The 12,923-nt window shown below is 42.9% G+C and overlaps 1 protein-coding gene across 1 annotated transcript in view; it reads right to left on the reverse strand.

Moving 5' to 3' along the window:
- slc35f1 (solute carrier family 35 member F1) overlaps positions 1 to 12,923 on the reverse strand; it is a 73,451-nt gene that overhangs the window by 34,470 nt on the left and 26,058 nt on the right. Inside the window, exon 2 of the mRNA XM_071514616.1 lies at positions 1,132 to 1,307. Coding sequence (XP_071370717.1) covers positions 1,132 to 1,307 — 176 coding nt within the window. The remainder of the gene's footprint in view (positions 1 to 1,131; positions 1,308 to 12,923) is intronic.

Raw genomic sequence — 12,923 nt, forward strand, 5'->3', positions numbered from 1 at the left:
CAAAGGAGGAGTTGTTTCTTAGAGGAGAAAGCTTAGTAAATTTCCAGTCTTTGGAAATGAGGGCACCTGTACCACCTCCACGCCCAACAACCTTAACCCTAACTTTAAGCAAAGTTATTTTACTTGCCTAAACTTAACCCAAGGCCAACCTTTTTTGAACGTATTTCAATTGTTGGCGGGGGAACGCAATTCAATTTGTGGTGGAGAAACTTATTTTCGCATAATACGTGTCCACAGCACTTAAATCGTCACTTCAGAGTTCGCGTTCATTTCACGTATTTGTGTGAGATCATGTTGTAGAGAGTACAGGTAGCCAGAACAAGACTGATATAATATGTTCATGTTTTGAATCGTAGTGATAGTAGTATTAACAGTAGTAAGTAGTCAATTCTGGAGGAGACAAATATTTTCTAGGTCGATAAAAGACAGGAACTGCATAATTCTGGAAATTTTCTAAGGTAAAGATGCTGTGTTGGATATTGCCATGATGTGATTATCAAAGCAGAGCTATGAATCAACGATAAACAACAAGTAAAAAGTACTGCATCACTTTCAGTCATCTTTTCTTTTTTTGTGCATCTTTTTAGTTCAAAAGAAAGTGCACAATAACCAGCACCAATGAATAAACACACAAACATAATACAGTAGTACCCTGTGTATCCTCATGTCCCCCATCCCTTCCGCCTCCACCCCCACACACACATAACGGAAACAAAAAAAATAGAATAAAAACAGTGACAAAGTTGTAAATAACAATACCATAATATGCCAATGATTTGTAGTGTATGTACATTATTTATTTATTTAATAAATAAAGACAAGGATTTAGATCAAATTCTATTTAGCGAAGGTATGAATGTTACGTCTCGTACACATGATCCTAAAGGTTCAATTGCAAATAGCAATGACAACCTCTGGTTAAATAAAAAAGTCAGAAGAAAAAACATTTGTAATAACAGCTGCTTTAGGGCTTTTGAAATTCAGTCATCTTTTCAAGGCAATATTAAACATTTAGGACACAGTATGTAATGGTGCAATAGGTGTTCCATTCAGGAGGCTTTCAGCATACTGACTCACAGCAATACACACACACACACACACACACACCTCTCTTTCTATCTCTATCCATACCTTGTCTGACAGCCAGTGTGGTTGTATAGACCAGAAACAGCAAGATGTAGTTGAGAAAGCTCTGGAACACTGGGGTGTTCGCATGGAAGTCATCAGCCAGGTATTTGCTGGTCAGACCAACACCACAGACCAGTAACGACAAGACCTGACCCAGCGCTAGGGTCACCAACAGGTCCCTGGGGAGGAGAGGAAAAAGGGGAAAAAGGTAAGCAAGTTGCATTCACTATTGATGGCTGCAAACAGAAACTAGTCCAGTAATACTGCCAATGAGGAACAATTAGACTTGACCCAGTGTTAAGGTGACACCCCCATAAGAGAAAGGAGAAAACGTGCTTACTTATACTTGATTGAAAATGGGAAAAAAGTCCAATAATACATATAAACTATGGCAAGACCTAACCAGGCATTCAGCAAGGAAAAATTAAAGAAGGAGAAAAGGAGGGAATATAGGCCTGCCTGGGAAAAAGTACACTATATTTGAATATGGTTTCAAATCCTTTAACTAACTGAGGTGTGGTTGATTCATTTTGCCAGACATAAAAAGCCTCAAAAACAGATTCATTCACTGTAAAATAATATCAAACCCTGCTCTATTATTTTCACCAGGTTTGGACAGCGATGAGAGGTGGTAAGGTATTTTACTGTAAAATAAAAGACAATTACTGGACCTAATCAATGAAAATAGTAAGCTTCACCTTTTTAAGAAGAAAGGAGGGAGATCAACAAGGAGTGTGGGAACGGGGTCTCTTCATAATGCATTATAACTAAACTATATATGACATTTTCCTAATTATTCCACATTTTCTTTAAAGATGTTGTATTTTCGAGAACCTATAATAGAAAATACAGAACCCATAATACTACTAACCTATTTGTGCTTTACATGTCTGTATAAGTATGTTGTACAAGTTGTTTTGGTTCTGTGTTTGGATCACAAATCTCTTATGAAATACCAAATCAAGTATCTGAAAAAGTATTTGTTTTTTAGGCCATATGTGTCTTTAAGGGCCCGAAAAGGGGGTTAAAATATTCAATTAGATTATTATGAAAAATCAAGTGATTCCCCCCCGTAGGTCCAGTGTTTGAATCTTGGAGCCATTATCCCTAGTTTAAATGGTGGAGCATTATCATTGATTTTGATCAATATGAAAACACATATTGTGATAATATTCTTGGCCATATCGCCCAGCCCTAATTCAGTTTACAGTATTTTTCTATTGCTTACATCATATGATTGAAACTGTAGTCCACAATGCCAACACTTATGCCAACACCTAAATCAACAAAACACTATCTATTTTTGCAAAAAAAAAAAAAAAGTTAGTCATTTTTGGTTACTTTCACACAAAATACTAATGCAAACACATTTTTGCACAACAGTAAAGTCTCAACACATGATACAAAAATCAAGTCCCACCCAACTAAACTGACATGATTTGGTCACAGCAGACAACAACAATGACAAATAAGTGAAACATGTACAAATGATAATTGCACAATTGTCCAATCAACAATCAGTCCATAATCAACTATAAAAGAAAGCACCAGTGAGTTGGTGTTTTGAGAAATGAAGGCAAACAGAAGAGAATGAGAGCAGGGAAGATGGAAGAATGGATGAGAACTGATTTGAGAACAGAACTGATTTCCAACAATGAACAGTTACTTTGAGTTCATACATTTTTATATTACATTGAGTTTACACTTTTTTGTATATCATTGTACTGTATTGGTTTATATGTCACAAATCCTGATCTCTCTGTTCTATTTCACACAGGCTCTGCCCTCTAACGGGGCTCTATTGGCTTAACCACTCATCTAGTCGCCTCAGCGCACTGAACTTTGCATGCTCATCCTGATTGGCTGAACAAGCCAATCAGGATGAGCCTATTCAACCCTATGGGAAGTCGCTCTATAAATAGTGAGCGGCCCCTCATTCTGCATCCAGAATTTATAGACATGCTTTTATGTGATGTCGTCTTTTTATCGTCTTACAATTACAATTACAATTTCACATTTGGCAGACGCTTTTTTCCAATGCGACTTACACATGAGATTTGCATACAACACAAGCAAGTTTCTAGATAGGAGAGAACAATGAGAGTAAGTGCTATAGAGCTAAGTTCTGGTCCAACAGGACAAAGGTGCTACGAGACAGTGCAACAAGCTAAGTTCTGGTCCAACAGGACATAGGTGCTACGAGGGAGTGCTACAAGGCAGTGCTATGAGGTAATGCATAGAGGGCATCAAATTTTTTTAATTTTTTTTTATGAAAGGAGGTATTCGCTAAAGAGCTGGGTCTTTAGCCTTTTCTTAAGGATAGAGAGGGATTCTGCGGATCGAATGGAGTTTGGCAACTCGTTCCACCACCGGGGAACCACAGAAGAGAAAAGTCTGGCTAGAGACTTAGGGCCTTGCTGAGGTGGCAGCACCAGGCGCCGCTCCATGGCAGAGCGTAGTGAGCGGGAGGGAGCATAGACCTGAATGAGGGAGTTCAGGTAGGTCGGAGCCATTTTGGTTATTGTTTTGTAGGCGAGCATCAAGGACTTGAACTTGATGCGGGCAGCAACTGGGAGCCAGTGGAGGGATATGAATAGCGGAGTGACATGTGCTCTTTTGGGCTGGTTGAAGACCAGACGCGCCGCCGCGTTCTGGATCATCTGCAGAGGTTTGAAAGTACAGGCCCTGCCAGTAAGGAGTTGCAGTAGTCAAGGCGTGATATTACAAGAGCCTGTACCAGGAGATGTGCTGCATGCTCAGACAGGTAGGGTCTGATCTTCCTGATATTGTATAGAGCAAATCGGCATGACCGAGCAACAGAAGTCACATGCTCCTTGAAGGTTAGCTGGTCATCAATCATGACACCCAAGTTTCTGGCAGACTTTGTGGGTATGAGCTCAGTTGATTCGAGCTGGATACTGATTTGTTGTTGTATAGAGGGACTGGCTGGGATGACAAGGAGCTCAGTCTTTGACAAGTTAAGCTGAAGGTGGCGTTCCTTCATCCAAGCCGAGATGTCGGCGAGGCATGCCGATATCCGCGCCGAGACTGTGGGGTCGTCTGGCGGGAACGACAGGAGGAGCTGGGTATCGTCAGCATATGAATGATAAGAGAAGCCATGTGAGCGGATCACTGCACCCAATGAGGTGGTGTATAATGAAAAGAGAAGGGGTCCAAGCACTGACCCTTGAGGTACCCCTGTGGACAAGTAGTGGGATTTAGACACTTCCCCTCTCCAAGACACTCTGAAGGATCTCCCTGAGAGGTAGGACTCAAACCAGTCTTATCTTTTTATCTTCTATCTTAAACCTTCTCCAGGTGTCTCTAATTAGATTAGGGTTCCTGAAATGCCAGATATTGACTAGATCTAATGTATCCATAAGATTATGAATTTGTCTAAGAGCTTGTAAGTAGTAGTTGGTTGCAGAGTTCCCTTTTCGATCCAATACCCTATCTAAGCCAGTGTTAAAATCACCCAGCGTAATAATTTTGCCATATATGCCTTGCAATTGATTACATAGTTCATCAAAAAAAAAAAAGTGGGATCATCTGCGTTAGGCCCATATATATTTAAACACAAAACTTCAAACCTACTTAAAATTAACCATCTGTCCACTAAATCTGTACTGTACTTTGAAACCAAGTTCTTTCTTGAAAAGAATCATGATTCCTTTTGAATTTCTCTTACCGTGGAAAAAGTAAATTGGTCAATCTCACTCTTTTGTCCAACATATCTATCATCTTTCTTAGTAGCGTGTTTCCTGAAGACAAAAGATTTGCTCTCGCTTTCCTTTCATGAGAACATGGTGCACCATTTTTTACACTCTGTGACTCCATTGCAATTATAACTTGCAATGCCTGTTTCATCCTTAACCATATTTACCCTTAATCATAGAATTCCCAAAATTATTTTCTTTATTCATTTCAACAGCTGATAGAAACTTCCTGCATACTTGAATTCATACTTGATGTTACCTATCTGTAAGCCAAATGCACAGACATAGAACACAACAAAGTCCCACAACAGAAATAACAGAAAACGTATAACATACATCTGGGACAGCCCAAATCCTCACACAGTCCATGACTCTAGTCAGATGGCTTCCATGTTCCTTCTCAGTCCTCCCAAAAAAAGAAAAAAATGACTAAAGGCTCCAAATATACAAATTAGTGAAAAAGACAAACATAAGAGTCCAAACTTCCCATCCACTTCTGAGCGATCTTGAATACACTCCTTTAAAGGAATAGTTCACCCAAAAATGAAAATTCTGTCAGCATCTACTCACCCTCATGCCAAATGAAACACAGGTGAAATTTGTTAGTCCATATAACACACAGGGAGGTTGCCAACTTTGTAGCATCCTTCTCCAAATCAACTGAAGTCAATGGGTTGCAACATAGATAAGAATGGCAATGATGCAGCAAAAAGGCCATGCCTGCAAAGTGTGGTACAAGTGCGAAACCCTGTTAAATTTCTATCAATTTCAAATTAACTTAAAATTTAAATAATAGGTATGATACAGTATCTTTGCGTGTAACAATTATAACTAGAAGGGCACTCGGAGAGCGCAGACCTCCGCCAAGGTTCGTGCTATTATTGCTTGTTCGTGAGTCAGATCCGGATCCACTCCAAAATTTAATGGGTTCTTCCTTGGCCCATGCTACACCCTTCCACGAAGTTTCATGAAAATTGGGCCAGTAGTTTTTCCGTAATCCTGCTAAAAGACAAACAGACAAACGGCACCGAAAACATAACCTCCTTGGCGGAGGTAATAATCAAGGTGACTCATAATCTGGGGCCTCATTTATAAAACATTGCATGCATAAAAAAACGGCCTGAAAAGTGCGTGTGCCACTCTTTACACAGATTTTCACATTTATAAAAACAAACTTGGCATGAGAATGTGCAAACTGTTTCAGAAACTTGCCCACGACCCATGTGTGCACATATTTTTGGGCAGTGGGAAACGGCGACTTAAATGGCAAAGTGAAAAAAAGCAAAAATACCCTTTACACACTTCATTTCCAGGCCTACTCCACATCAGATTAGAAAGTAGAAAGACCTCTATTAATAATATTCCGTGTCAGAAGAACTTCTAGGCTACAACTAAAGCCTCTTTGTTGCTTTAGTTTGAAAGCCAATCATTTGTCCAAAAAGCATGTACTTTTCATTATAAGCTGATATGTGAATTATTCTCAATAGTGCATTACAGTCTGTTAGCAGAGCCTCAATTTGTCACAATTAACTGCAACACATTCAAGATGTTAAGAAATTAGACTGGATGTCATATGGTTATAAATAATGATGTGTTACGGTTTCATGGTGTATGGGGCGCATTGGAGATGCCAGTGCTGGGCGCACAGCCATCCTCTTCAGCCTCCTCTTCAACACTCGTTGCACCCACTGTCTGATACCCCAGAACAGGGGTGTCAAACTCAATCCATGAATGGGCCATATTGAAAACTCATGACAAATTCACAGGCCAGATAAGAGCCAAATTTATTTATCTTAACACTTCTTAAACCACATGAATAATTGCATCAAAATATGCTTGGCCATTTCAAAACTCAAACAATAACCACATATTGGATGGCTGCACTTAATAATAAAGAAAAAAAAATAGAATAAAAGTAACACATTTTTTTCAATCTCTTTACATGCCTTGGTAGGTTTGCAGGTCTATTGGACTCACCTCTTTGTCACCTATTTGCTAGACACCTGGCATCTATTTTTGGCTGCAAATCCATCAATGTTTGGAGTCATTTTCTGAGCTGTTGAAACTCTCTGTATGGAGTGCAGGTGTCTTGTCAGTGAGACGTGTTCTGTGTGATGTTTTATTTATCTTCATGACCGAAAATAGCTGCTCACACAGGTACGTGCTACCAAACATACACAGCATACTGGCAGCATGCAGGCGGAGTTCTGGCATCATTTCTGGGATAAAAGGGGGGAACTCGCTCGCTTACCCCGACAGAATTGTACTTGGACCTGAGTGTGCTGTTACACTGGAGTTCGATCAACCCCATTTGCATGTTCATTGGTACGCTGTCCACATCAGCTGCAAACGGATTACTGAACAGTTCGAAATTGAATTTCTGAACCTCAAGGTCTGCAAATCGTCTTGTAAACTCTGTGCGAAGTGTGCTCAGTTTGTCGGCAAAGTGCGCACATGGGAAGGAGTTGTAGTTAGTTTGTTATTTTTTGGGATGTTGGGAGTTGCCATGCTGCATTTGATATAAAAAAAAAAAACACAGTGTCAGTACCATGCCTTCATATCCGCTCTGCCAGCGTCGTATTAGCGCTTTGTCTAAGCACCTTAGACAAGTTCACGTGAAAACAAATGTGGAGGAGCGTTGCATCCTCCTCAACCTGGCAACAGGGAGGGTCAAAATTAGACAGGCTGCCTGTCCAATGAGTGGGTGCAACTACTCGCTCACACAGCTGGATAGGCACCTAGTGACCACACACACAGAACTCACAGTTAATGAGAGACAGGTTATGCTGTCTGAAGCCAGGCGGAGGGAGTCCATGAGGCTGCTTGCTGTACTGAGGGCCTCAAACCCATCTCCAGCTATGATTTACACACTTGACTGTGATGAGGACACAGAGGAGAACATAATCGATGTGCCACCTCCCACCTCTCCTGATGTGGACTGCAACAACCCTAGCTGTAAAGAGCGTAACAAAATGTATTCATGGGAACGCAAGAAGCAACAGAAAAAAATTGAGGCCCTCCAGACAGACATAGGGATCCTCCGTGCCCAAGTTCGCCTGTACCAGCAAGTGTTCACTTAAAGGGTCAAGTGCCGGTGGTACGCAGGAAGAGGAAGAGGTTAGTAATCAATCAATCAATCTATCAATCTATCTATATGTTCCATTGCTTGTGCTTTGACAGACCACAGAAACCACAGAGGAGCAGGAGAGCCAGCCTAGAACCCGTGGGGCAGCGGCAGCCACGCCAAAGAAGAGGCCACCTGGGAAGGCCCTCTGCAAAAGGTCTGGGGGGAAAAAGGCATGAGAGTCCCTGTCGCCTTCCAAACCCTTTGCCCCATGGAGCACCGGGCGCGGTCGTGGTAATAGAATGTGGCTCATCACCCTGCAACAGTCCATAGGTACAATGGAATCTTGTGTAGCATCATTTTTTATGTAAAAGCATCTGCTTCATACAGTATATTGCATGTGTGTAACCCTATACTTAGCAGAAATAGCATTTTAAGGTGGTATTATCATTTTAAGCATAATACATGAAATGATGTGTCGTACCAAGAGCACCACGAGGGCACTAACCCCACCACAAAAATTAGGGAGAACGCAAAATCCTAGGTGAGCCGCGTTAAAACGTGGCTCCTCTACACCGGCCATGCCCACGCCAGACTGTCCGACTGGGTGTTTTTGGACGACCTGGCGAGGATCTGTGGGTGAGTACTGTTGTGATTACAATTGTTTGTGTGTGTAGATATGGATTTTAATATGCACAAATATTGCTGTCATTACCATAGCTACTTACTGAAGAGACTGTTTCTATAAATACTAAACCTATGTATCTTTTGTCTTTGCTTTCTACCCACTGCACAGCTGGTCAAGGACTGTTGTCAGCAGTGGCATGGCAGTCAGGACCGCCAATTTTTACCTGAAGAATGTGCAGAACTTCATCAGGTTTCTTCAGGAGGCACCGCCACCATCCTGCCGCCTCACAAAATCCCAGCTGGCATCCATCACCAGGGAGATCAAAATGGGCCTGAGTATAACTAGGGATGTGACATTCCACCAAATGTCAACAAAACGGAAGAAGCTCACCACCCTGGTGTCCAAAGCGGACATGGTGAAGTGCCTGTCAAAGGCACAGAAGAAGATTCCCGAGTTGCTGAGTAAGATTCCTTTCACTTTTTTTGTCATGGCAGGAATCCCGGTGAGTGAGAACAGAGGGGGAAAAGGTTTAACATAGTACAGTAATGGGTGCCAAAATAATAGTTCTTTCACTAGTCTCTCTTTCTATTTGTATTATTCTTTCTACTCAGCATTGAGGAGGAGGAGGAGGCGGGACCAAGCGCGGTCAGCAAATCCTTCCCTGGACCACAGGCGGTGGAGGTGGAGGAGGAGGAGGCGGGACCAAGCGTGGTCAGCAAATCCATCCCTGGAGCACAGGTGGAGGAGGAGGAGGAGCAGACTCCAAGTGTCCTGACAAAAACCATCCGCAGGCTATTCGGCGGTAGCGGCCGGGGCTCCACAATGCGGCACCTCATTTTCCCCAAATCCACTGGTAAGATAGAACACACTCTGTATGTGTACGTGTGTGTGTGGAGGGGTGTAATGCTATATTAAATGTTAATCACATATTTGTCATGTGTCTTCACAGAAAAATACCTCAAGGTTTACTGGAAGTTCCATGAGGGTAGCGACCCGACCGTAAAACAAAAGGAAAATGCCATATCTAAGGTCAGCAGGGTCAAATCCTTCTTGTTTTACATGGTGCAAGAAGTATTTGCACTCCTGGCTCTTCATGGACAACATGGACCACATCAGAGAGTAAGTACGGTTACCGCATTTGTTACTGATTAGTTATAACACAAGCCTGATGTGAACAGCGACTAAATCCAAACTTGTCCTTCCACAGATGGGCAAAGTACATGATGTCGACAGGGAAAAAAAATTACCACGGCAAGGTTCTACCTGGTCAACAATTTCAACTTCAAGTATATGCAGGAGACCCCGCCGCCCCTCTGCCGCCTCTCCCAGAGCCAGCTGAGAGGAGTGCTCAGGGCTTTCCGAGGAGCCCTGCAGAGTGTCAACAGGCGATCGGTGTTGCATCAGATCGCAACCAAGGCCAACAAGATGTCCCGGGTCGTGTCCAAGGACACACTGCGCCGGTGCCAGGAGCTGTCGAGGAAAAAAACTCCTGAGTTGCTGGGTAAGTGTGTATTCCCCCTGTGTGTGTGTGTGTGTGTGTGTGTGTGTGTGTGTCTCTCTCTCTCTCTCTCCAATGTGCTGAAATTTCTTTTTCTGATCTCTTGTGGGCTGTGTTCTCCTTTCAGACGACATCAAGGCCGCCCCGCCGACTACCTCAAGTCCAGGTACCTGGCCGCCTTCATATGCTCCATTTACGGCCACCGCCCCGAGGTCCTGACTAACATGGTGTCGATGAGGTCCTTCAGGCAAAAAAGGAAGGACAGGATTCGACAGGATGTGATCAATGTAAGCATGAAGGTGTCAACTAAGGTGTTATAACTGTATTGCATGTTTTATAATTAAGGTTTCATCTGAAAGAATGGGCTCGTCAGTCTGTTGCAGGTGAGCGTACACAAGACAAACCGGGACTTCGGGGCGGCCCAAATTTATTTGGACGCAGAAGAGTTCGGCTGAACGTCCAGAACCCTGACGTGCGGCGCAAGGTGGCAACACAAATGTGCCACAACACCCAAACGGCTGACAAATTCTACTTTTTACATATGGATGTAACTAAGGCAAAAGGAGATGCGGCAGATGTTTGTAGACATTAACAAGTCCACCTCTGCCTCCCACGCTGCCTCCCCCGCCTTGGCCTCTGCCTCCGACGCTGCCTCGCCCGCCTTGGCCTCTGCCTCCGATGCTGCCTTGCCCGCCTTGGCCTCTACCCGTCCCAAGACCAGAAAGAGGGCCTCTCAGTCCGACTCCTCGGACTCCTCGACCGAGGTAGAGGGGGAGGTCATCTACCAGGAGTCTGGTGACTCTGCCCTCGAGGAGGAGCTCCTTACATATGGACGAAACTCAGGCAAAGGAGATGCGGCAAATGTTTGTAGACATCAACAAGTCCTCCGACGCTGCCTCCCCCGCCTTGGCCTCTACCCCATGTCCCATGACCAGAAAGAGGGCCTCTCACTCCGACTCCTCGACCGAGGAAGAGGGGGAGATCGTCTATCAGGAGTCTGGTGACTCCGCCCTCGAGGAGGAGCTCCGCGACATGGAGGAGGAAAGAGCGGAGGAAGCCTCTCCTCTGTCGGTCGCCCAAGTAAGTAAAAACATGTACTTTAAAGCCTCAGTCTGGATTGTGTGGCCCCACACCGCAATCACAACACTCAATGTGTGTTTTCTTTTTGTGTTTACTAAACAGACACCTACCAAAAACATAGCAGCCATGGAACGCTACAGAAGGGTCATGGTCAGCCTTAGCCCCATTCAGAGCACAGTGATGGCTGCCAAGAAGGCGAGGGAGAGGGAGAAGAGGGCAGCCATCAGGTCAGCCAAGAGGAGCGCTCCTTCAGGAGGAGCTCCAGAAGGACAAAGAAGAGGTGTAGCACCCTCCTGACAGGCTGCCCTCATCCTCAACCTCCCCCCCACACACACACACAGTAAACAGTAAATAGTTTTAGTATTTACTATATGTTTTGTATTTAGTATATTTTAGTATATTTTAGTTTATTGTGTTCTGATAATATGTAAAGGAGAATTATAATTGGGTTAGAACCTTTCTGTGTGTTATATTTATATGTTCGAAATTGTTTACTGTTGAAGACTGCACTTTTACTGAAGTGTGTTGCTGCTAAGTGCTGCCCCTTCCTGTTCCTTTTTATTGATGTTTTTATACTTGAAGTTATATGTTCGAAATTGTTCACTGTTGAGAAAAAAAAAAAATGCTTTGTGGAACAGGAGCCTGGAGCATTTAACCACTTCCTTTCCTGAGCCAGGTGCACCTCACTGAGGACTGATCAGGTGTAGAAGACCTGGGCAGAGCAAGAACTAACCTAGCTAGTCTTCAGTGGCTTGCCGAGCTCAAGGCGACTTTAAACGCTGAACTCAGTGCATCACCGAAGACCAGAGATGTAGCCCACTGCAATACACTGAAGCGTGCCCCGACTCAGGATTACCACCAAAAATAATAAAGGTAAAACAACAAAGTGGCAAGCTCTTCAAACCTGCCTGGTGGCTACCTAGTCAGGGTGCTCCAAACCAAAACTCCAAGCTACTGAAGCAGTTACCCAGTCAAAAGCACAACTAAACAAGCAGCAACAACCACAAATGATATAACAAAAGAGATGACCACTACACTCAAAACAAAGGCAAATTCAAACAAAATTAATCAAATTCATTGCATAATTTTTATAGGCCCCATCCATTGGCGCACTATTACATTTTCCGCCATTTTTAATTTTATTGAAAACCTATTTTTGCGTAGGGCTGTGACGGTATTGAATTTTTCGTACCACGGTGTAAAAGTACTGCCCACTTGCGGTTTGGCGGTTTACCGCCAATTTTTTTTTTTTTTTTTTTAAATGACCCCAGACAGACACTGCAACTTTTATATTATTTATCAATATTATATTCTGTATAATAGCCTATATATTGACATAATATTCATCAATAGGCCTTTTATTATTTGTTTTTTTCCCATGAAATGATATCAAGAATGAGGACAATTAGTTTGAGCGGTAACGTTTCCTACCGTTCACGAGACAAAGGGGAATGATACCAAACTAGAGCGTCCTTGTATAGCTTATGACTTGTGAATAGCCCAAGTAGGTAATGAGCAAGATTGGCAGAAAATTGTACTGTAGTCTATTTGTTATAGCCTCTCTCTATGTTTGACGTATAGGTCTCTAAATAAATGCCTACTTGTTGCCTATATCCATTCCAACTTGCGCTTGCACAGCTGTAGAAGACTTGCTGATATTTGACCTTTATGGGATTTTAAGTCGGCAAGCACATGCTATTTAAAAACGTGTGCAAAAAAGAAAAAAACAACAAAGTGAGCAAAGCTGTTATTGACAAAATTATGGTCTCAGTTTCAGTTATGCTCCCAGTTTTATGCATTCGTTTTTAT

The sequence above is a fragment of the Centroberyx affinis genome, unplaced genomic scaffold (assembly GCF_046629955.1).
Source record: "Centroberyx affinis isolate AG114_WGS23_722 - 3 ecotype Tasmania unplaced genomic scaffold, CSIRO-AGI_Caff_v1 ptg009398l_1, whole genome shotgun sequence".
In the NCBI taxonomy this organism is placed as follows: domain Eukaryota; kingdom Metazoa; phylum Chordata; class Actinopteri; order Beryciformes; family Berycidae; genus Centroberyx; species Centroberyx affinis.